Genomic DNA, 25,162 nt, shown 5'->3' on the forward strand with positions numbered 1-25,162 from the left:
ATCCCCGCTGACACCTGGCTTGGTAGCCACTAACTTATTTATGAATCTTCCTTTTTACAAGCCAGGCAACTGTGAGAGGAGGAATCCCATCAGGTGTGGCAGCCAGAAGTGGGGAAGAAAAAGCAGACTAAGGTGTCCCCCGGTGTCCCCCATTGTCCTGAAGTCGGCATTTCTCTGAACTGCAAGGGCAGGGGAGTTTAACTGCAGTTGGCTGGTGGTGAGCCCGCCCTGGTGGGATGCAGCCAGACAGCCCACAAACGCCCAACCATAAACCCGAACCCTGCCGGCTTCCAAGAACTCTCCTTGGCGTGAGAAGCAATTTGCAGAAGAGGAACAGGGCGGGGGAGGGGCGTCGGACCCCTTCTGGGGTATTGTCCAAAACATGCAGGCAGAAATGGTGCCGCCGGACTTGAGGACGCTGGACCAGCAGCCAGGGGTCGGAGGACCAAGACATGGAGCTCGGAGACGAGGAAGAAGGTCCCCGAGGCTCTGTGGACAGGGACGTGGCCAGGGAGGGAATATGTACGTAGCCTGATGGCGCTACGTTTGCATGTTTGCGCATAATCCCAGGATGCCCTGCAGTGAACAGGGTATGGGGTCAGAGCGGGTATTAGCCATGAACGAGAACAGGGGCTTTGAACCAGGACAGACTCAGGTTGGATCTTGGCTCCATCACTTTCCAGGCACGTGGCTGTGAGTTACCTCACCTCCCTTATAGCCTCGACAGTAATAACCGCCTGGTGAGGTGGCCGTGAGGGTCAGGAGTGATAATGGGCCCCTGGCACGGGGCAGGCTCTCAGTAAGCAGCAGCCGTTACCACGGTCAGTACCGCTTTGTTGCCGTCGTTGTCTATTACAGCTGGGGCCGGACTAACCCTCCCTAAGGCGGCTGTCAGGTCCCATACTCACCTGGCCAAGACATGAAGAACTCAGGAGGGGTTGGCAGGGAGATTAAGGGGCTGGAAGATGACTGAAGTGACTGTACCTGGGTTGGGCAGTGGCTAAAGGAGAGGCGCTGGGGCAGGTGACCGGTGAGTTTCTAGAGGGAAGGCCTAAAGGAGGAGGATGTGCAGGTTTCATCTCTCCCGGGGGTTGAAGGGAAAGTGGGAGAGGTGGGTCGGCTAGGAGGAGAATTTCTGACCAATAGAAAAGTTTACACCTAGATTTAGGAAACAGCGCGGGATTGCTGAATGGGCCGCCTGGGCTCCCTTGCGAAATCGTCGGGATTGGGCTGAAGTTGTCTTTTAGCTGCTAAAATTCGGAATGTGGAACTTGCCACAGCTAGAAGGGGGGAGTCTGAGCTGGAGGACAGGTCAGGCCAGAGAGTTTCCCATCTAACCATCTCTTGCAGCCCAGACGCCAGCAGCCCTTGCCTCTTTCCTGTGACGGCATCCAAGCACAGGCAGCTGGTTGATTTTCACTGCGCATGTCTCCCATGCAGCCTGCCCGTCCCCCTCTCTCAGAGTTTTGGGTCCAAATCACAGGCACTGTCAACGTGCCGGGTTGGGGGGGGCATCAGTGTTTCTGAACCTGGTGGCACGTTTTCAGTGAGTGAGAATAACCCTACGTCTTCAGGAGCTGCATTAGAATCAAAAGCCAAATTAAATAGCCACCAGGTGAATGGATACAAATTTACATCCATTCATACACGGGTCGCTTTTGCTGTTGAGCTAATTGATTTCTGGGCTCTGAGTTGGAGGCCCCAAGATCTGCCTGCCTGGGGGGAAGAGTGTGAGAAAACCAGTTTTCATGTTTTGAGGTAAAAATTCAACCAGTGGAATAAGAGAGACGGGGTTAATTGACCCTACAAGGTGTAACAGAGATGCGTAGGGGCCCATCATAGAAGCAGCACTGGAGCCAGCTGGGCATGGATTTCAAAGAGGATGTCACCACTTACCAGGTGGAGGACATTAGGCCAGTCCAGACCACTTCTGTGCCTCAGTCTTCTCCTCTGTAAAATGGGGCTAATACCCCACAGGGATGGATCCATGTATTTTTCTAACATTTTATTACAAAAGTTTTCAAATAGAAACTTTGAAAGAATAATGTGGCAACCACCCATCTACCCAACACCTAGATTCTACGTTTTTACTGCACTTTTTTTAAATTTAATTTTTATTTTATATTGGAGAATAGTTGATTCACAATGTTGTGTTAGTTTCAGGTGTACAGCTAAGTGATTCAGTTATACATAGTCATATAAACATTTTTTCAGAATCTTTTCCCATATAGGTTATTACAGAATATCGAGTTCCCTGTGCTATACAGTAGGTCCTTGTTGATTATCTATTTTATATATAGTGATATGTATCTGTTAATCCCAAACTCCTCATTTACCCTTTCCCCTCACATTTCCCCTTTGGTAACCATAAGTTTGTTTCTGAAGTCTGTGAGTCTGTTTCTGTTTTCTGGATAAGTTTGTATCATTTTTTTAGATGCCACATATAAATGATAGCACGTTGGTATTTGGCTTTCTCTTACTTCACTTAGTATGATAATCTCTAGTTGCATCCATGTTGCTGCAAATGGCATTATTTCATTCTTTTTCATGGCTGAGTAGTATTCCATTGTATCTATGTACCACATCTTCTTTATCCATTTGTCTGTCAATGGACATTTAGGTTGTTTCCATGTCTTGGGTATTGTGAATAGTGCTGCAGTGAACGTTGGGGTGCGTGTATCTTTTTGAATTATGGTTTTCTCCAGATATATGCCCAGGAGTGGGATTGCTGGATTATATGGCAACTGTTTTTAGTTTTTTAAGGAATACTGCACTTAAAAAAAAAAAAACACAACTGCACCTGTTCCCTTATCATTCTATCCATCTCCTTTTCTAGGAATCACTGCCCAGGGAGATTGGGGGATTTAGAGTAGATATGTATAAAGGGCCAGGGCCGGGGGCAGGGTCTGGGATTTTACAGTGCTTAATACATGACTGTGGCTGTCGTTGAGATGTCAGTGCTCTGGTTTCACGGATGTGAACTTGGTTCTGGTTGCTGTGGTCGGGGGAGCAGACCAGTGGAATCCATGGCTAGCCTGGTACCCAGAGATGCTGGGTAAAGATTGGTGAGAAAAGTGACTGCCTCTTGAATTTCTTGCTTAGAAGGTAGAAATGTCCACACCACCCCCCACTTTTAAGTCCCTCAAATGAAGGACAGATGAGCTATTTTGATCTGTATGCTTCCTCCTTCAAATTTTTAATCAACGGACTTGTAGCCAGGATTGAAGTAGTACCTATGGTGTACTCAGGAAATCTCCAGATATGACAACCCATCTTCCCAAGAACCCGGTGAAGGGGCTGTTACGATGTCCATTTCATAGACGGGGAGACCAAGGCTCAGTGCCTTGTCACAGAGCTGCCAGGTGGCAAAGTCGGGACTCGAATTCACGTATCTCAGACTTCAGCTCCTGGGCTTTTACCACCATCCCACACCGCCACCCGATCTGCAGAAACACCCAGAGCTTTCGCCTTCCCACGCCTTAGTCTCGTTTCTCTTCACGACTCAAGGGATGATCCTGCTTCTTGCTCAGCTGAGGTTAGAGAGGTTCTCTCCCATCCCCAGGTGACTGCGGGGGGCCTTTAAAAAGGGAAAACTGCAGGCAGTGAGGGCTGCCGCTTCACGCGCTCTACAGGGGAACCGGCTCGGATTTGTACAGGATGCCAGAGCTGACTCAGTTTCCTAAAGCCCTACCTGTGCAGCCCTTTCTTCAAGGGCCCCAGAGAGTTCCTTGTGCCATGAAAGTTAGTTTGGAAACTTCAATAAAAAAGTCCCGAAGTAAACTGTTAATTAACGCATTTACACCGAAGCATCATACTTGGGAAAAACACCTTCAAAAGCCAGTGCTGCTTTCCAACCATTAAAAAGTTTACGTGCAGCTTGGTTTCCATAGATACCTGAGGTAATGGCCTCCTTCCCCTCATTGAAGGGTGAGTGTCACTTGATTTCTCTCTTTTTACCTTAGTCTTTCATACTTTCTCTCTCCATCCCCATTTATGAAAATGAAAGATAACTAAATTGAAACCTGGCAGTGAGATTTATCTGAGGAAGAGTTTGATTTATAAGCTCAGGGGGGTTCTTCATTTTTGCTCCCCTAATACTTCATGGCTTCTGCAAATAGTGTTGCTACATACAAAGAAGAGATGGAGACTTTTCAGTTGATCAGATGAGTTCCCCGTCAAACACATAAACGTATTCAAAAGGGAAAGGGTCATGGTCTGTTGAAGAGTAACTGAGCTTTGGGTGTAGGGAAGAGGTGTTTGTAAATAAAGTTTTATTGGAACACAGCCATGTTCACTGGGGTAGGTGTTGTCTGTGGCTGTTTTCAGAACAGTGGCAGGTCTGAGTAGTTGTGATGGAGACCATAGGGCCTACAGAACCTAAAATATTTCCTCTGTCACCCTTTGCAGGAAAAGTTTACTTACCCTTGGTATACAGGAAAGAATTGGCGTTTGAGAGGCATTTAATGGTTTTGTCACTTTAGGCACATGCTCATCTTGCTGTGACTCAGTTTCTGCATCTTTGCAATGGGAATGACTGACAGGGTCCTTTCTTAGGGTTGTGGGGACGTCAAGCCTCGAGCCCTGTGCTTGGTACGTAGTAGGGGAACAATAGATACGAATTATTATTTTTACTCCCGATTCTTTCGATAGAAAAACCCAAAGATGCCTACCTGAAGATTGTAGAAGTCGTTTAGAGAAACCAAAGGAAAGTGTGTACAAACCCAGACCACATAGTTCAGCCACTGTTCCTGGGTCCGGTGGATGCCCAGGTGTCCCTTTCCTGGCAGTAGGTGAGGGAGCCTAAGTGGGGGACCCTGCTGAGAGAGGAGAAGGCAAACGAAAGAAACCACAACAGTCTAGGAAGAAATCTTTAATTTCTATTCAGCTTTCAAGAGTTTGAGAGAGGTGGGTTTTTTTTTTTCCTTTTAACAAACCACTTCAAGTACATGCCTTCAGATTATAAAAGTACCTGAAATTGCCTAGAATATCAGCATGCAGAGCTTGTTAGTATTTACATATATTTACATAAGGAAGCAAGAGAAAGATCTACAGGTATTTACAGTCTACACAGGAGAAGAGAAAGGTGGCCTAATTGTATTTCCTAAAATACAGTAGATGATGAGTACTCAGCACATGCATATTTAGAGAATATTTGCACGATAGAATGCAATTTTAAAAAAAGAAAGACATACCTTTGTAACTTTCTATGCTAAGGTGTTGCATAATCAAGGTAATTCTGTGTGTGTGTGTGTGTGTGTTTTGTTTCTAGTCTATTTGCACCAAGTGCTTTAAAATGTTCCCTTACACCGAGGCAGAATTATTTACCCTGGCAATTAAAGCAACAGCATACGTGATCATTTCCCACTAACTAGCGACACGCTGCTGGTGAATGAAATACCTACTGTCTGTCTCTCCTCTACCCATCGACCACTGTGACGAGATCTGTCTGTGCAAAGGCAGTGCCTAAGCTCTCCCCATTAATTATGGAAGTAATATAAATGAGACGCTCTCCGCAGTATGTTCTAAATGAAATATCAACAGGGCCAGCGTCTTTGAGCCTGAGAAATGATCCGTCACAGAGAGCCCTCTATGAAAAGGCACAAACCTAAACACAGACGTGCTTGACTTGAAAGAGTGTGGCTGGACACGGAGGGCGGAGGGCGGCCTGCCTGTGAGATCTGATTGTTGCAGACTCCATTCTCTTAATTCGCTGCTGGAAGAGTTAAGAGTTTGTGAATATCTTACCACGAGGCCATGTGGCCTCATCGGAGAAGACACCGTGGGTTTTATCCCCCCCGTCACCAATGCCTTTTCGGCACTAGGTCGTAGACTCTCTCTGTGTCCTAGGTGTAAAGGAACCGTCAACCTTAACAATGGCAACAAACAGCTTGTTTGTTTGGGGTTTGCCTGCTCACAAAAATGGTCAGCTCTGTGGTTTTCTAAAGGAGCCGGCGTGGCAGGCCAACTCTGTGGTGCGATTCTGTGCAGAAGAAGGGAAGGGGGGAAGCTGTCTGTTTCACTTGCACCGTGAAGATATGCTTTGCGCCATTATATTAGACCAGAACCCATTCATTCTGCCTGGCGATAACTTTAAAGGTTTATTTCAGTATACATGGCAAATACAGAGGCATACATTTATATACAGTATACAGAGCTAGCTAGAACCAAGGTTAAAGAAGTAAAAACGTTTCAAATTAACACAAGCTAAATGCCTTCTCTGAGCTCTTAGGAACACTCAGTAGTCCTTCGGCACTAGTATCCAGGTGGCCGGGTTGGAATGGTTCAGGAATGGGCCATCGGATTTGTCCCAGGTGGAAGGACGATGCTTATTTTGGTGGCACATTACTAAGATCCTTCTGCTGAGCCATTTCAAACTAACCCATGGAAGAGTGGCTACCGCAGTGCAGTTTTCCAGCCCAGCAGGACAACCCCCTACTTGAAAAGCAATGTGGGCAGCCCAGGCAGCATCAGTACAGAATGCCCAGGGAATGCTTTCATGGATCTAACAGAGATGTTGTTACAGGTGTAACGACGTCCTCTCTTATTTTTAATGAGACCGTCTCTCCAGCCCAATCAGTTCTAGAACATCTTTGGCACAAAAGGAAGGTAGAACAGGCATGAGTAATGTCACCCACCTGGCCTATACTTAGCCGTTCCTTTTTCCTTCCCTCCTCTGGAGGACTCCCCCTGCACCAGAGCGCGTCTAGAAATAACAGCAGGTCTCAGGACGCTGAAATCATGCTACCTGTTCCACCTCCACTCTTTTGAGATCAGCCATCCATCGGTCATGGAACCCCTGCCATGTTTATGGCAAGAATTCTGGAACACAAAGGGAGTATGAAAAGGGCCGCATTCATGTCAAGGGCAAGTTCAGAACCGTTCAGCCAATTGGAAACACAGTCCTGAAAACCTCCCAGGGCCACGCTGCCCTGAAATGCTGCCGATTAGCCTAAGCAAAAATCCTCTGGAGCCTTGCTGTCCAGAACAAACATGGCTCTGGACCTCTTTGGATGGTCGGGGGTGTCTGTCTACCCCTCCCCCAAGCCTAAGGCCAGCAAAGACAAATATGCTCCTTCTGCCTTTAAAAGTCCTTTCCAGCTTTGCATCCTGAGCCTCCTGGTCCCTGGGCTTGTTCCTGCAAAGATCTCTCAGAGCATCACGGCCACCGTCCTCCTGACTTTCCAGCTCATTCTGCCCTGGTCTTCAAGTCAGTCTCTTAAAACTGCTTAACGGTCTTGCTAGAGATTCGTGGCTTTTGTCAAGGAGACTAGCATGGTCTTTATGGCCTGATGTGGATTCGGGGGCATGATGTTTGGGGTGCCTCAGGTGCAAATAAGAAAGCCTCCATGTCATCGTGATTCTCTCCCAGCGAAGACGTGTGCACATCTGCTATGTGAAATCTCTGTCCCAAGTGTGCCCCTCAAACACCTCTCACTCAAACCGCCGTCTGCTTTGTGGGGCTGTGTCCTGTGCCAGGACCCCCTGCACTGATGATGGTGATGTGCCGGCATATCCCATGGCTTAGCTCTCCTTCAGAGCAACTGCCTTCGCACCCTGTGTCTCAGGGTCACCCAGGGAATGGGACTCCTTTACCTGCCACGGGAGAGACAGTCAGCTGAAAAGGAACCTCTGAGGCTTTCCACGTTTGTGATCCTCTTTAGCAAAGAAACCCTTTCCCTGAGGCAGGAGGTAAATATCCTAACACATGGTGGTAGGTACACATTCTCTTCCGTCAGGCTAAGATCTGCATGTGATCTAAATGGACTCTCCAGAACATTCTCGAAGACTTTTCCAGCCTCCTCAGTTAAAAACAAATATCCGCTTTCCTGACCCTCTTCACTTTTTCTCCTTGAGAAATTGAGTGGATTTCCCTTCTGTAATAAATGCTAAGAACAGCCTGTGAGTTAGCAAAACTCCCGAGGGCTATGAAAAAAGTTATATTACAATATCTACAAGAAGTATTTGCAGGTACGTAAGCCTATATTGTTTGGCGCCTTGGTAGGAATCACTTCTTAGGAATTTGCAGGAATTAATTTTTCAGGAATTAATTGGGGGAGGGCAGGAGAGGGAGGTGGATCAGTTTCCTCTCCAAACCTGATGTAATGTGTCAGATACTATCCTCCAAAAGGCCATATTCATTGTACACGTGTGTGAAGTTGTAAGATGGAGATTGCTCGGGGTTTCACTGGTTTTGATGTGGTTCCGTTCACGCTTTGAAAAAAAGTCGATCGTCCAAGAGTAGTAGGTTCACAGCTGGTCGCATCTGGCACCTGGAGGTGGCATTTTGAATCAGGTGATGGTTTTGTTAAGGGTCACTTGCCATTGGATCTTCTGAGGTGGCACTGGGTCTTCATTTTTGTTAATCCAGATGGATATAATGTCCATTTCGTTCACTGCCTAAATCAACAATGGGAAAATCTCCTCCCAGCATTTCTCAGGTGAGCACATGACAGCCCGTGTTTTAAAAGGTAAACGTACAGCCCCTCCATTTAATTTTCGGCCAGACGTGGCCTGGCTGAGGAGGGAAGGAAGACTCCTCCTAAGGTAGCTTCAGCCAAACGGGAGACGCAGGGAACGCGCAGCCTGCGAATGTGTGTCGCAAGTTTGGGAAGGAGGTTTTGTACTGCGTCTGGCGTGGATTCCGGAGGGGCAACCTGTGTGATGATCTGTGTGGCTTTGGACGAGTTGCTTTTGAGCTCAGGTACTAAGTAGGCTTCCCCGTAAACGGGGATAATGATTGTCCCTGGCTGGTAGAGCTGTGTGCGGGTTAGAGTCTGGTGCTTACAGAGCTTTCTGCACAGTGCCAGGGGGATGGCAAGCTCGCAGTAGATGCTGGCCATCGTCCCCACTTAAACAGTCCCCGTATGCAATGACTCACTGGAAAAGCTCAACAGGGTGGAGGAAAAGGGTCCTTTCGAGGCACGTTCTGTGTCGTCGCTGGTCTCGCGTCATTTTGGTGGAATTTGGTATGTTATTGATTTGCATTCATTCCACACCCAGGCAGGAGGGCCAGGGGTTGGTTGTGGTCACACGAGCAGGGAGGCCCTTGAGCCTCACGCCTGCATAAGCTGCATTGCTCTATGAACTAACAGAATAGGTGGCTCACCTGTCGGCTTAAAAGGTGGTTCTCAGATGGTGAGTAAGGAACGCGTAACCTTTTGGAGCAGATTGCTTTGGTTTTTTCTCTCAAATCAGAGATTTAAACCGTCCTATTGCTCAGGAACAGCTGTGCTCCAAGCACCCCAGCCTCAGGAGATGAACCCTGAGACACCGCGTCGCACGTTTCCAGTAGGGTAGCTGCAAACTCTCTTTGGGGAGGGTTATTGGGAGATGTGAAGAGACTGAGAGGGCGGCCATCTGGCCCACCTATGGCCCCTGCATTCACTGCCCCATCTCCACCGAGGCTCCGGGGTAACTGATTCTGCTGTACTCACCGGGGCGTTGCGTCAGTCCTGCATTTGGAAATCGTTTGCTTTGCCTCACAGACCCCAGATGAGTAACAGGGAAAGCTTTGAGGGTTCAAAGAGGCACCTGTCTTCTCTTCCTGTGACACCTGCAAACTTCTTTGTCCCGGGAATTCAGCACAGTCATCACTGCCCGCTTCCAGTAGGCAAGTTCTCCTTCCCTGCCCTTGGGGTTCCAAGTCCAGTGTAAGTTCTGTGCTGCCTTCCCTTTCTCAACTCCACTTTCTGCATAGACTGATTCACTCAACATTTGCTGTGCAGTGTCCTGATACCGACGTGTCTGTAGGAAAGCAATCTTAGAACATCTGCTACTCTCAAAATCATTGAATATACAGATATCCCATGGTGGTGTGTCTACTTTTTTATGTCTCAGAGTTAAATCTTATTTAAGACAGGAATTTATCCTTTCTTTTTAAAAAGAAGCATGCATTTTAAAAGTAGAGAAACCTGAAAACTAAACGTAATTGTGTAACATGGGTCCTTATTAAAATGTAAGTCATATTAGAGTACCTACCAATGCATTACAAATATTAACACATGGGTGGATTTTTCCTTAAGCTTAGATTGTTGATCAGAAACCCCTGTACCTTTCTCTTGCAAAGAGTCAATATTCATTCGGAGTCCGTGTGGACAGCTGCACATTGAGGGCTAGTGGTTATCAAGTAAATGTTGATGAAATGTGGCTACGTCACCATTTCATCCCAACCTAGGGCTTTAGAAGGATGGAGGGTTTAGATCTCAGGGCCCCAACGATAAATGAACAGGAACTGCTTTCTAAATCCCACCTTTCTGTAGTTGAAGATTGTGCCGCTGGTCCGACCAATGATTTCTGAAAGAGAATGATGAACCCCCTTATTACCCAGATGCTCTTAACTTAATCCCAAACAAGAATCCTGGGTAATTTTACAGACCCTTATAAAGATTGATGGTGTAGTTCTCCTTTGGCAGCTCGCAAATGTTTGACTAAATCAGAAATGGCATTCAGGCGTGAATAAAGATTCTACTGGGCTTCCCAGAAATCCTCAGCCCCGTGCGATCCACGCCCTAACTCACTGCCGCTGCTACAGGACAGAGTCGCCACCCCAGTTCCCGTGATCAGCAATGGCAGGCAGCCTCCAGGCTTCCCGTGAGTTTGTTCTTCAAAAAGTCACTGAGGGGAACCCACAGCTCCAGCCAGTGTTTATATGTCAAGATACTGCTCTTATCTCATCACGACGGATCAGTCAGCAGTGGTCCCAACTAGCAAGGCAGATATCTTATAAGGGTTGGTAACATCATTTCCTTGATAGGGCTCTTTCATTTTTTTCTGGATTACAGATGGATGCCCCCCAAAGTGGCATGAAAGTCATTTGGTGGTGATGAAAGTGCTCTTGAAAAATTTTTCTTCTATCAGTTTAAAAATGTTTTATCTTGTATCAGCAGTACCAGCTTATTTACTAATGAAATTTCCTAATGGGGCTCCATCTCATTCTGGTGATAGGCCGAAAAGCTGATAAACCCAAAATTAGAACTTGTTATTAAACCGTCATCCCATCTGACCCTATACAGATGTCACTCAGAGGCTGCCATGGGTGCAGGTGAAAAGAGCATTCCCTGAGAAGCCGAAAGGGTCGTGGGCTTGGGATGAAAAGATGCGGTCACTACTTCACTGTCCGGTCTTTCTTTGCCAGATGTGCACAGTTGATCTTCGGAGTGGAAAAGGTGGTCTTTGCTTTCAGGTGCCCTGCTGTATGTGTTCTTCTACAGAGTCAGCACCGCCGGTGATGAGATTTAAATTGTGTATCGCCCTGAGCCTCGTGGCAAAGGAATCAAAGCCAGCCCTTGATAAAAGATTGGGCTTTACTCAACTTTATGGTTGTCAGCGTGATAGCCAAGTGGCGGTTTACATGAAATGAGGTCGATTGCAATTGCTTTCACATTCCGTGGAGGGAAAATGCATGCCCCCCGGCTCCCTCATCAACTCGATTCTGAATCAATGTAAGCGCAGAATTTCTCTGCAAAAATACCATTCCAACAATGCAAGAGAGTGCAGCATGGTATCATTTTAGAAGGTCAGAGTGGCAAAAGATTACGCTGGGTTTGGAAGAATTCCGTTTGTTGCTTTCCCAAGTGGCCAACTTTGATCTTTTCTCAGGATTGGTGGAGCTGTGAGAAGCCAGTTTGTTGTGATGTATGAATGCTGATACTGTAACCGCCCTGGGGTGGGGTTAAGGGAGCCTGGATTTAGGGATGAGCTGACTGGCTTCTCCCACCACTTGAGAGCTGATGCCAAGGGCCCTGACCACTCTTTGGTGGTTTGGGCAGTTGCAAAGTAAAATGGAAATCGAAAACAGATATCCAGAAAATTATTCAAAACACCATCTCCACCTGACATCTGCTAAGAATTGAGGCCAAGATGATATTTGCTTGGGTTGGCGAGATGAGCATCTCAGCTCTTCCATTTGTCTTTACAGGTGCTTTGCTTGCCTTTTTTCCCCACATGGGATGCAGGGGGGAGTCAGATAAGCCACTGGAACTTCATTAGATAAATGTGCTAAGCTAAGGGTTATTAGGAATAATAATTCAGCGAAAGGAAATTTGGATGACATGGGCTTATGTCCATTAGACCTGAGCCACACAAATCCATTTGAAAAGAAACAGATGAACCCAAAAAAATAAACAGTTGGCTGTCTGGGGAGTGGGCATGGGTGACAGGGCTGGGGAAATAACACACCGGTGACTATTTCATTAAAGCAAAGTCATGTCAGGGGCTCAAATTTTGGACCAAAGGGCCTTGTCCAATACAGTCAAGCAGCCCGTTATTATCAGAACTCAGGTATCCCATTCCCACTTCACACCACCCTCCTCTGCACAAGCATGTCACTTCAATGTATTTGACCATTTGGTTTTCAGACAAATTCAATAAATGTCCCCCCGCCCCCCTGCAACAAAAACCCCAAGTCTACTTTATAGTACTTCCCTAGTCATAATACCTTGAGACCTTGATTCTCAGAATGACCTTGTCGCCCGATGGCTGTACGGAACAACCACGGTGAATGCAAACCAAACCCTATGGGGGGGATGGTCTCCAGTAAGCTCTCTGCTTGGGCACAGTTTACACCCTGTAGGGGGAGAAACAGAGTAAGCTTTTGGGTGGGGATGGAAACTCATTTCCCTCGCAATTAGACGTCCTTAATGTTTTCTTCATGTTGACCTTATCCCCAGTTATCTTTCTCCATTCTCCTCTGCCTCCCACCCCCCTCCTCTGTCAACTGATAATTAGTTGATGCAGCAAGGGCTGTGATGCACATAAATACTCATAAGACGCCAGATACACTGTATGGGTTTCAAATGAGAGCCGTGCCGACAGTTCCCCCCATGAACACCAGCCTATTATGTTTAATTATGGCTTTTGCAAAGCAAAGTGATTTCTTGCCCTCTTTTTGGCATCCCTGACAGTACTGTCAGCCCAGATGATATGGTGCCCCATTGGCACACACACCCCCTAGCCACAGCGCCAACTGCTACTCAAAAGGTCAATCAGAAGTGATCAACTGCACTCATTACAACTTGCATTTTGAAGGGGGCTGGGAGGACATGGTGCCCCAAGCCACTGTCCCGTTGCAAGTATGGGCTGAATATGACACTTCTAAAAAGGTCTCCAGGATAAGGATAAATTCACAAATGTGTCTGCATGAGGCATGTGTGATGGTGGGCGAATATGTGTGTCTCAAACATTTTAACAGCATCACGAACCCTTCCTCTAGCAGCCCCATGGGCAACGAATAAGGAAAAATCTGGCACCAGTCCAGCTTGGTTGTCTACCTGATGGGCCGTGATTAGAGTGGTTGGTTTAGTTCAGAGAGAAGTTTCTAGAAACTTCTCGGTGTCAAATGACATTAAGCGTTGAGAAGTGAGGAAGTTGGATGAATTTGTTCTCGTGTATTCAAAAGGATCCCATCTTCTTCTCGTTGCTCAGAAGAGACATCTAATGTGATTGATTAACTGATAGACGTGTCTGTTTTCAAAGCCTTTTCCTATATGAGGTGTAAAAAGTCACACTGGCTTTACGAGTGGAGTCTATGAACTCGTTTTCCCAGGACGGTCCCATCATACCTTTTACAGTCGTGTGCTTTGACTTCAGTACCCTCGGCCGTGCTGAGATCCAGATGCATCTGAACCAGGTGGGGAGAGACTCTTGCTCATTCCCAGTTAGAAGAAAGTCATTCCATCACCTCTTTTCTTTAAAAAAAATGTTCTGTGGTCTTTGTTCTTTGCTTTCTAGCAACAAGGAGCCGCCACCACCGTCTACTGCGCTGCCGCTCCAGAACTGGAGGGTCTGGGAGGGATGTACTTCAACAACTGCTGCCGCTGCATGCCCTCGACGGAAGCCCAGAGTGAAGACACGGCCCGGGCCCTGTGGGCGCTCAGCGAGAGGCTGATCCAGGAAGGACTTGGCAGCCCGTCCGGCTAAGTGGGCGCTCGGCAAGGATCAGCACACACGCCCACCATGCGCGAGCGCCCGGGCGTAACTGCCAACGCTGGACCCCTTCCAACTTATCATCCCAGGGCTTTCCATGTCCCTCCGACCCAGATCCGCTAGAGTCAAGGATATAAGAGTAGTCACAACAGAGCGAAAAATGTTAGGTACCAATGGGAAGCAGGGAATTCTGGGGGTAAAGGGACAACAATGCGTCTCTTCTGGGGCTGGGGTACGCTTGGGTCCCTCTGCTCCCGTTTGAAAGTGAAGCTTAGCTGCTTGGTAGGTTCTTCGTCTCACAGTAGAAGCACAAGCAATTCTCACCGTGTAGGACAGCCTGGTGCCCCACCCCCCCACCCCAGGCACAGCCTCCATGGCCACACTGTAGCCAGGAGCTGGCTTTTTCTCATTTAGGGAAGAAAAAGGCCAGTGTTTATCCTTCCTGCACTGATCCAGGAGATAACCATTTCCTTCAGCCTGATCAAGTCGGAGTGGGCTTGGCAACTACTGGAGAGAGGACCCTCTGAACCTTGTTCCAGCCAAGACGGAGGTGACACTTAGAAATGGGTGGGAGAGACACAATGACTGGGTCGCCAAGTACTGGTCCACCGACTCCCCGGCCAAAGCTATACAAAAGATTCTTTAGCGATTATAACAAACAAATTTTGCAAATCATTCCCTAGATACCTTGACAGGCAGGAAAGGAAGTCTTGCGCCCTTACAGGATATTTTGGGGATGGGGGATAAAAAGCTGTTCCCTCCATTCTTCACTCACAGTTTCGAGAAACAACGCCATCGTGGAGGTTCACAGCCCCTCAGTGTGTCTGTTCAGCATCCTGCTTCAACGTCCTCTTGTTCCTCTCATCCTACGCTTAATAAAAGAACATGCTTGAATAGTATCACCTGAAGTTTTTTGTCTTGTTCCTTTAAATGTTTGTTTCAGTTTTGTTTTTTGTCTTGTTTTGTTTTTTTAGAAAAGCAATCTAGAGGAAAAATAAAGCGCTTCTTGTAGACGCCAGGAAAACACCATTCTCGTTTCTTCTCTGAGTTTTGTTTCGTTTTTGTGCTTTGTGGCTGTCTGTGGGCCGAGTTGTCTCACGCAATTAGCATGCCAGCATCATATTTTCTGTTGAAGAGAGAAAGAAAAAGAAAAGTGACTATCACTTAATTTCGCCTTAAGAGGTTTTGTTATCATGGATCGTGGATCATTTCAGTCCCTTGATGGTTTGTTCCCCCTGTAACTACCAAGTTCTTGGTGATTAGAAACCATCTCTACTTAGGAGAATAGGGGGGTGGTTTGGAGGCTCTACCCCACTCATCCTGTTATCACTTACACTGTGGTTTCCAGGCCATTCCTGCAGGGATGTAAGAAAGGCCACTTTGGCAAGGTGGAGAGAAAGCTTTTGCTGAAATACCAGGAAGGTGGGGGCAGAGGGTGTGTGTCACTGTTCCTCCTCTTGACAGTGGCAGCTTCAGCCCAGACAACATCATGAATTTCTGGGCCTCTGGCTCTGTGATCAGTCAAACACCAGTGCTTTCCAGTGGTCCATAGCCTGGCTACGTCCTCCCATCTGGCTATATTCGCCCTTCACAAAATCCTTCTTGTCATAGCGCCTTTCAAACTATTCATCAGATAATGTCACTTTTCTGGTCCAAACCCTCCAGTGCTTCTGCAGTAGCCTATTTGCAAACGTGGCCATTGTAATTCTCCTCCCAGTCTCCACACCTTGGGTGGTCCTCTAACTCTGGCCTTGGCCACATGACTTGCTTTGGCCAATTTAAAATGTGCTTGTGCACTGGGCTTGCCCTTTTTTGTTGCTATTTGGAATCCTGCAACCACCATCCTACGAATGGGCCTGGGTTAACCGGCTGGGCAACGCGAGCCACACGGACGCTCCCCAAACCAACAGCAGACTACCCATTAGACGTGCAAGCGAGGCCACCCCAGACCATGTAGCCCCAGCCGAGCCAACCCAGAGGAGAAGAAATACCCCAGTCCACCCAGAGAACTGCAAAAAATATGTTTGTCATGTTAACCCACAAAGTTTCAGGGTTACTTGTTACACAGCAAACACTAACCGATACAACTGCTCATCTCACTGACTAAAGTCCAAATTTTTTTTTTTTTTTTACCATAGCCAAGGAATTCTCCCATAATCTGGTCCACAGCAGACTTTCTGATTTCATGTTCTAGCATCTTCTCTTCACTCACTGCATTTAGCCACGCTAGCCTTCTTGTGCTCCTGAAATAAGCCAAGCAACCTCCCTACTCAAGGACTTTATACTTGCTGTTGCCTCTGCTGAATTGCTTTCTGCCAGAGACCTGCATGGCTTCTTCCCACACTGCATTCTGGTTTCTCCCTTTCTGATGAGGTGACATTCTGGCCACTGCATTCACAGTGGCACCCCATCTGCCCACCCCTCCCCTTTATTTTTCTCCATGCCACTTAATACTATTGGGCAAGTTGTATGTCTATTTACTATTTTCTCTCTCCACCTCCTATAATATAAACTCTCTGAGATTTGTCTGTTTTGTTCACAACTGTGGCCCCCGTGCCTTGAACTATTCCTGTTATACAGAAGGTGCTTAATAAATGACCTTTGAAAGAAAGGATGATTGTTGGTGACTGAGCATTACGTCCATGAAAATAATTCCCATCCTTGTGAGAATGCACGCAAGCCACCCACTGTGCCAGGCAGGCTGCAAAATTACGTCTAATGTGACCAAGGTCCTCCCAGGCAGCCTCCTCTTCCCGTCTTATGGATAAAGAATCTGAGGCCAAGAGGTTTCATAACTTGCCACTGTTCACACAGCTCGTAAGTAATAGAGCTGCTGTTCACACCCAGGCCTGTTTCTTTTCAAAGTCACACATTTCCCTGCACCAAGGCCACCGGTCCTTCAAGAAGCTGAGAATGTCCTTTCCAATAGGAGGCACCGTTTTAACATCTCAGGCTGAGCAGAGAAGTGACATTACGGGTCTGACTGTAGCTCAGCATTAGGAATTTGGTGAAGGGGGAGTCAAGCCACGGCACAAAAATGTCGGAGTGTCATCAGGCAAGGTCATGTTCAAAATACCAGAGAACCAGGGGAGCATCTCCTGCTACCTCCTTGCACCGTTAAGGCCTCACATGAATCCTGCATCAGGAGGTAAGATGATGCGTGAGGGAACTTGACCAGGGGAGGGAAGCATTCGCCTCAATCAGGAAGCTCCCTTAAACCTTCCCACACTGTTGGTGGGATGTAGATTGGTGCAGCCACTATGGAGAACAGTATGGAGATTCCTCAAAAAACTAAAAATAAAGTTGCCGTATGATCTAGCAATCCCACTCCTGGGCATATATCCAGACAAAACCATAATTCGGAAAGATACAGGCACCCCAGTGTTCACTGCAGCACTATTCACAATAGCCGAGACATGGAAGGAACCTAAATGTCCATCGACAGAGGAATGGATAAAGAAGATGGGGTACATATATACAATGGAGTATTACTCAGCCATAAACAAGAGCGGAGTAATGCCATTTGCAGCAACATGGATGCAACTAGAGATTATCTTACTAAGTGAAGTAAGTCAGAGAAAGGCAAATATCCTATGATATCACTTATACGTGGAATCTAAAATATGATACAAATGAACTTACTTACAAAACAGAAACAGACTCACAGAGAAACCAAATTTATGGTTACCAAAGGGGAAAAGAGGAGAGGGTAGGAGAGATAAATGAGGAGTTTGGGATTAGCATATACAAACTACTATATACAAAATAGATAAACAAAAAGGTCCTACTGTAGAGCACAGGGAGCTATATTCAATGTCTTATAATAAACTGTAATGGAAAAGAATATGAAAAAGAATACATAGATCTGAATCAGCTTGCTATACACCGAAAACTAACACAACATTATAAAGTAACTACACGTCAATTAAAAAAAAAAAAAAAAGAAGGTCCCTAAGTCAGACGAAGTCTTCATACAATCATTCATCCAACAAACATACACGGAGTGCCACATTATGGAAATTCAAAGTTTAGGGTAACACCCCTACCATAGTTAGAGCTATGAAAAAAATTTATATCCTGGGTCAATAGGAGTCTTCACGGTACACAGGTCCTAATCAACTTTACCAGCACTTCTCCAGGTTACTTGATAAACAGAGACCCCAGAACAAAAACCAGGCCTCCTCTTACCCATTATGCCCTGAATCCACTCAGTCAGACGGTGCCAGTCCCTGTGGTCCACTGCTCCTGCCAGATGCATCTTACTTCTTTGGCTGATTCTGTGGGGCAATTCCTGGACAGGTGAGCAAGTGGGTAGCATAAAGCCTCATTCCTTTGTTAGCTTATTCTAAACCCAGGACTACTGCTCACCATCTGTCATGATATATATATATATATAGTATATGTATATACATATGTAATATATATGTAATATATACCTAGTTTTCCATCATCAATACCACTATTTGCAGGTACTTTTTTTTTTTTTGAGCACAGGCTCCGGACGCGCAGGCTCAGCGGCCATGGCTCACGGGCCCAGCCGCTCCGCGGCACGTGGGATCCTCCCGGACCGGGGCACGAACCCGTGTCCCCTGCATCGGCGGGCGGACTCTCAACCACTGCGCCACCAGGGAAGCCCTGCAGGTAGTATTTATTGAGCATCTACTATGTGCCAGTTGCCAGTCTAGGCAAATCATACCCACCTTCTTACTTTATGCTCAGATGATAAGCATAAAATAAGTGACCTTTCCATGGTCCCCTAGCTGGTGGCAGCAGAGTCAGCATCTGAATCCAGGGCTATCGCCTCCAGGTCCATGTGCCTCCCACTGCATCCCACTGTTTCAAGGGTGGCCTGTAGACCACCAGTATACATAGAAATAAACGTATACAATGGGTGAATTATTCACGAAGGAAGACTCTTTGGCTTCCTCTCCAAGCCTGGGATCTGCTTCGACTCCTGGTGCCTCTACAAATTCTGTCCATGACGTTTACCCAGCAATATTGGCTTCAGCCCCGTAGACCTTTTCTCCTGTTCTGGTTGTAAACAGGCCTGCACCTGGCCTTCTTTCCCCTGGGTTTAGCCTCCGATGGACTCAATGTCCAGAGTCCTCCACCACTGCCCCAGGGCCACAGAATCCGCTCAGGACAGGAAGAGGGAGCCAGAGTTTCTACCGTCATTTTCCCTGTGTCTTTAAAGCCCAAAGGCTGCCGGTTTCCACTTTCACGGCTGATGAAGGGAGACCTTTCTGCCACTTTTCAATAGGAAACAGGAAACTGAAGCGTCCCTGGCAATGACTGAAGCTGTGGCTTGTGGTTTTGCTCTTTAAAATGGGGTGATGGGTGGTTTGGTTTTGAACTTCCATGAAGGAGGCCCGATTACTTTCATTAAGGTCAGCGCTGGGCCGGAAAGCCTTGGCTCGCAAAATGGCTGCCCGTTCGGGTCCCCAGCAGGTACCATTTGGAGAAGTTTACATTTTTTAAAACACCTAAAAGAGCAGTATTTACCCTGTTAACTTTTTGTGCCTTTCCGTATATCCAAACTAGTTGGAATTCATTTTAGAATAATAAATAATATCACATAATATGATGCACATGATGACTGAAAAAACTTCTCTGAATTCTGTCTACTTGACGAGATGCTATACTAACAATAAAGGTGAATTTTAAAAAGAAAACGACAGGCTCAAATACCACTATCCTAACAGAGATTTTCATCTCTGTTCATTACCCTTCAAGGCTTCATACTATTTGGTTTCATGCCCTTCTTTTTATCTCCCCCCCCCCCAATTATCTCCTTTCTCAGTTTTCAGTTATTTTAATGGATGCCTCATATATCGTCTTGCTGGTGGGCCATCGTTTGGAAACTCCTACTCTGGGATATTCAGGTTATTTCTAGTTTTTGCTGTTAGAACTAACAGCTCAATTAGCATCTTTATGCACACAGCTTTTTTCTTCTATTAATTTTCCTCCCCAGCATACATCGGCATCCCTAAAACTCTTGAATCTAAGAGCTCTTATTTGGCTTTTGCTGCATACTTACTTCCATATGCGATCTGGAAAGGAAGCAGAAGGTATATATTTCTGGGTTTTTTTTTTTTTTTTTTTTTTTGGTTTCGTTTTTTACAACCTCATCAGCATTGGGTGTTGCTATTTAACTTTTTTTAACATTTTAACTGCCTATTGTCACAATCTATAACTATTTATATAAAATACCCCCAAGCAGCCAGTCTCCTTATTTAAAGTATAAGCATTTTGTCTCTCATTTTCCCACTGGACCAAGTTCACAGTTTTAATTAGAATGGAAATTCCAGGTGAGTCTACATTCGGTTTGGGTAGAAAAAATCAGTTCAGCCATGTCACTACATCTTTACCACATTACTCAATCAGTAAATGTCCTGCCTTTTTTTTACCTTTTCAGTCACCAACTGTAGCACAACATGGACCCCATCTGAATGCCAGGCAAAGACCAAAACCAACACCTAAGTCCCTTTGGTTCATTCTGGCTTATGTACTTCCCCCCTAGCTGAAGTGCTGTCTGCTTTTATGAGATGAGCCACACCACTCAGAAAGACTGTCTTGCTTCTAAACCGATCTGTTTATAAGGCCATGCCCTGCTGTATCTTAGGTGTAAGAGAATAAAAGTTTCTTTTAATTTTTGAAATAGGGCCATGCAAATAGAGGCTCTCCATCATTCATTCAGATTAAAGAGGCTCTGTGCCTTCCTCCAACTTTCCTGGTTTTATTTGAGGTCCATGAGGGGCTCGTTCTTTCACTTTGGAATCATGACAGTTTCTCGTTTGATGCTGGGGACCTTAGGTGAGAAAGTCCACTTTGGTAAAGTATCATTTCCTGAGCCCTTACCAATACTTTGTGCAAAACACTTAACTGAAATGCTGGTTTTGGTCATTTAAATCTCACGAATTTTGAATTAAATGTCACTGTCCCCTTTTTACCAGTGAGGAAAATATTTCAATCCTGGGGCCACCACTTCCTGTGTGATGTTGTCCCAGTAACTTAACCTCTCTGAGCTTCTATGTCCCAACCCCACGATACATTCGTGGTTTCTCTTACCCCTCCAACTTCATCTCTCCCTTGTTTTATTTTCTATACACACAATTGGCTAGATTCCTCTAAGCTGAACAAGTGTGAGTTCGTTAGTAATCTACCCGAATGTAGTTTTATTCTTTCTCTATATCTTTTAAAGGTGACTTCTGAGATCGCTTCAGGGGAAAAAAAGTCTATCACTGTATTTAAAGACAGTTGATCTTAGAAATAATTGCTGAACAATTTTCTGTTCTACAAAATGTATTGCTGTTTGCTGTTTTTATTAGAAAGTTAAAATGTATGCTCAGCATTTAAACTTGGGGAAAAACATCAGAAAAACAAATATTCCCAAAGTCCCACCCCTCAGAGACAACCACTGTAAATGTTATGATATATTACCTTTCACACTTTTTATAAATGCATTTTAAAATTTACTTGCATCTTTTTTTAGCTTCAGTTTTATATAGTTGTGATTATACTCCATACACAGTTTTATATATTTTAAATTGAATACATTCTCGATACATCTTTTAATACCTTTATGATCCTGCATTCAGTAAACAGGTATACCATAGTAACCTTTACTGTTATCGGACAGCTAGGGTTCCCCCATTACTGTATTTTCATTAGTATATTGCTTTAATAAATATAATTGCATAAGATTGGGGGAGACTAGTTTGATTATTTTCTTAACCTGGATTCCAAAGAGGATGTAAGGTCAAACAATATGGGAATTTTTAAGGCTCTGGGTACCTACTGTCAAGAAACGTTTTCTGGGCTGCCCACATGGCTAGTTTTCATACCTGCCAAGAGTATTCTTGGAGAAGAACAGGTGTGTTTTTACCCACTTGCTGTGGACCCGTTTATTTTCCCCAGATACTCTGCCCATCCGGTGTTTGGCAGCATTAATCTCAGGGCTGCCTATGCAAGTTCCCGGGTATAGAAAACTCCTTCCCTCTGGAACCAAGACAGAAGAGGGCAGGAGCCTTGTGTCAGCGAAATAAAAAAGGGCTGAATGCAAAAGAATCAAGCTAAACTTTGGGTCAGCTGGTTTTGCCAGCCTTTGAAGATGCTATAGCGTTCATTGTTCAGCTGCCTCAGAACCTACTGAGAAAGTCGGAAGACTTTCTTGGCCACGATGGTAAACGTTCAGAATTCTCGGCCCGGTTTGCTGAGGCAGGGTTGGCCCTCAGACTTGGTCCCGGGGAATTTTACCTGGTGTGGCCTAGATTCGAAGGACCTGATGAGGAAGCCCTTGCAGCCACTCTTATTAGTGGCTGCTTTCAAGCTCATTTCAGGGAGAGAAGCTGAGCAGTTCCTTCCCAGATGATTTAGGAAAAATTTCAGACAGACCATCCTGTTTCTTGAGCTAGATTCTAGAACCTTCTAGAAGCCTGCCTAAATCTCCCTAAATATTCCCAAAGCCTTCACAGCTTCAGTCAAAACATAGAAGTAAATGACATGGACAAAATCAACATACATATACATATACATATATATATACACACACACACACACACACACACATATACATACACACACATATATATACATACCACATATATATAAAATCTCAATGTAACAATGGTATTATTAGTATTTTAAATAAAATATTAAAATAAATAAAATCACAATGACATGATTAATAACCAGACACTTGGACTTAGAAATTCAAGTTATAAAGTTTAGAACTCTAAAACAGGGCATTTCTCCCAGATGATAGTGTATGTGATTGTGTATATGTGTATGTGTATAGACGTGTCAGGAGTTTTGGAATTCAAAAACTCCATTAACATACTAATGGATCAGAGAAGTATTGTTATTAAAAACAAACTATTTAACTGGGTTTCATTTCAAACCCTTTGAACACAGGCCACTGTTTCTTTTAAGATACCTGTTTGTTAACGGAAATGGTACTGTCCTCCGGGACAAAGAGAAATATTTTTCTTAAACCCATGATAATTCATAATAATAATATTTATAATAACCTGATATCAATTTAAATGTCCAACAGCTGGGGTCAGGACTTGCTGACTACCATGATGCTGTGGAAGAAATTTACTTGACTGAAATGATGTTTTTAACATACGAGGTGAAAAATGTAGGTTATGGAAGAATCTGTAGGGTATGATCCTGTTTTGTTAAACAAATATATTCGTGTTTCTGTGCATGTAAATTATGTACTGAGAGAAAGAACTGTAAGGTGTTACTAATGGTTATCTCTGGGCAGAGGAAATGTAGGTGCCTTTTTTCTTTATGCCTATCCATATTTTCCGCATTTTCTACAATGGAAGTGTGCCATCTTACATTATAAAGAGTAAAAGTTATAAAAACAAACACAGAACACGCCAACGCTTATAAAACGTGCCCAGCTGCCTCTGTAAGCATTCTTGCACAGCTGTGGGCTGACTCGAGTCCAGTAATTGATCCTCCAGAAGGTTCTCTTGGGCTGACACACTGACACCAACAAAATGGCTTTCAAGTTCCATGGGAACAGAGTGGGGAATTTGAGGGCGGCATCTCACAAAGTAAAGTACACTTGAAAAATAAAAGCAGGTAGATTATATGGGGTCAATGGATAGTTTCAGGTAACTGGGTGGTTCTGTGAATTACACCTTCCATTGCGGTGTGTGTACAAACACCACCTCCCCGTGGCTTGGGCCAGGTGAGTTTTCCACGAGAGCCTTTCCTCCGCGGCAGTTTGACGTGTTGCCAAGGTCGGAATAACTCTTACCTCCCCACCTCAGTGCCCTCCTATTAACCTTGAGCACTCACACCCAGCTCGTGCAGAACCCAGACCGTGGATGGACGCCAAGTCCCTTTCCACTTTTTGTTTTATTACTGCGTGCTAAAAGTTTGAACCAAATGATAAATGGAAGTATTGATTTTGTTTATCTACTCGACCTCTGCTAATGTAAAGTTTTAAGAAAACATATTGTTAGAAAAGTAAAGTTATATGTCTTATGCTGTTCTAAATAAATATACTCATCAAAAAACCTTAAAAGAAATATTTACATGTCCAAAGAAGACATACAGATAGCCAAAAAGCACGTGAAAAGATGCTCGACATGACTAATTATCAGAGAAACGCAAATCAAAATTACAACGAGGTATCACCTCACACCAGTCAGAATGGCCCTCACCAAAAAGGTTACAAACAATAAATGCTGGAGAAGGTGTGGAGAAAAGGGAACCCTCCTACACTGTAGATGGGAATGTAAATTGATACAGCCACCATGGAAAACAGTATGGAGGCTCCTTAAAAAACTAAAACTAGAGCTACCATATGATCCAGCAATCCCACTCCTGGGCATATATCTAGAGAAAACTCTAATTTGAAAAGATACATGCACCCCAATGTTCATAGCAGCGCTATAAGACATGGAAGCAACCTAAATGTCTGTCAAGAGAGGAATAGATAAATAAGGTGTGGTACAGATATATAACGGAGTATTACTCACCATAAAAAAGAAGGAAATAATGACATTTGCAGCAACATGGATGGGCCTAGAGACTATCATACTAAGTGAAGTAACTCAGACAATGACAAATAGCATATGATAATGCTTATATGTGGAATCTAAAAAAATGATACAAATGAACTTATTTACAAAACAGAAATAGAGTCACAGATGTAGAAAATAAACTTACAGTTACCAGAGGGGAAACAGGGGGAGGGATAAATTGGGAGATTGGGATTGACATATACACGCTACTATATATAAAATAGATAACTAATAAGGACCTACGATATAGCACAGGGAATTCTACTAAATACTCTGTAGTGACCTATATGGGAAAAGAATCTCAAAGAGTGGATATATGTATATGTATAACCGATCCACTTTGCTGTACAGCAGAAACGAACACAACATTGTAAATCAACTACACTCCAATAAAAAAAAATTTTTTAAATATTTACACAAAATAATATCAGCAGCATTACTGTAACTACTAAGTAAAGAGAAATCCTGGGTGCAGAAGGCAACTTCTTTCTTGGGAATCTGGATGGTACCTGAATACTTTGGACTTAAATTTTTTTTTTCCCCTAGCAGCAAAAGCAGTTCTAAGAGGCAAGTTTATACCAATACAAGCTTACCTCAGGAAACAAGAAAAAGCTCAAGTACACAACCTAAGCTTACACCTAAAGCAACTAGAGAAAGAAGAACAAACAAAACCCAAAGTTAGTAGAAGGGAA

General features: G+C 44.8%; 2 protein-coding genes across 3 annotated transcripts in view; one reads left to right on the plus strand and one right to left on the minus strand.

The window, feature by feature from the left end:
* WWOX (WW domain containing oxidoreductase) overlaps positions 1-14,854 on the plus strand; it is a 993,698-nt gene extending 978,844 nt beyond the window's left edge. Inside the window, exon 9 of the mRNA XM_060084392.1 lies at positions 13,729-14,854. Coding sequence (XP_059940375.1) covers positions 13,729-13,917 — 189 coding nt within the window. The 3' untranslated portion in view covers positions 13,918-14,854. The remainder of the gene's footprint in view (positions 1-13,728) is intronic.
* Positions 14,322-25,162, minus strand: part of MAF (MAF bZIP transcription factor) — a 364,562-nt gene continuing 353,721 nt past the window's right edge. For both annotated transcript variants that reach the window (XM_060084396.1, XM_060084395.1), the window contains one exon: positions 14,322-15,049. In XM_060084396.1, the coding sequence (XP_059940379.1) occupies positions 15,019-15,049 (31 nt within the window). In that variant the 3' untranslated portion in view covers positions 14,322-15,018. The remainder of the gene's footprint in view (positions 15,050-25,162) is intronic.

The sequence above is a fragment of the Mesoplodon densirostris genome, chromosome 19 (assembly GCF_025265405.1).
Source record: "Mesoplodon densirostris isolate mMesDen1 chromosome 19, mMesDen1 primary haplotype, whole genome shotgun sequence".
Classification (NCBI taxonomy): Eukaryota; Metazoa; Chordata; class Mammalia; order Artiodactyla; family Ziphiidae; genus Mesoplodon; species Mesoplodon densirostris.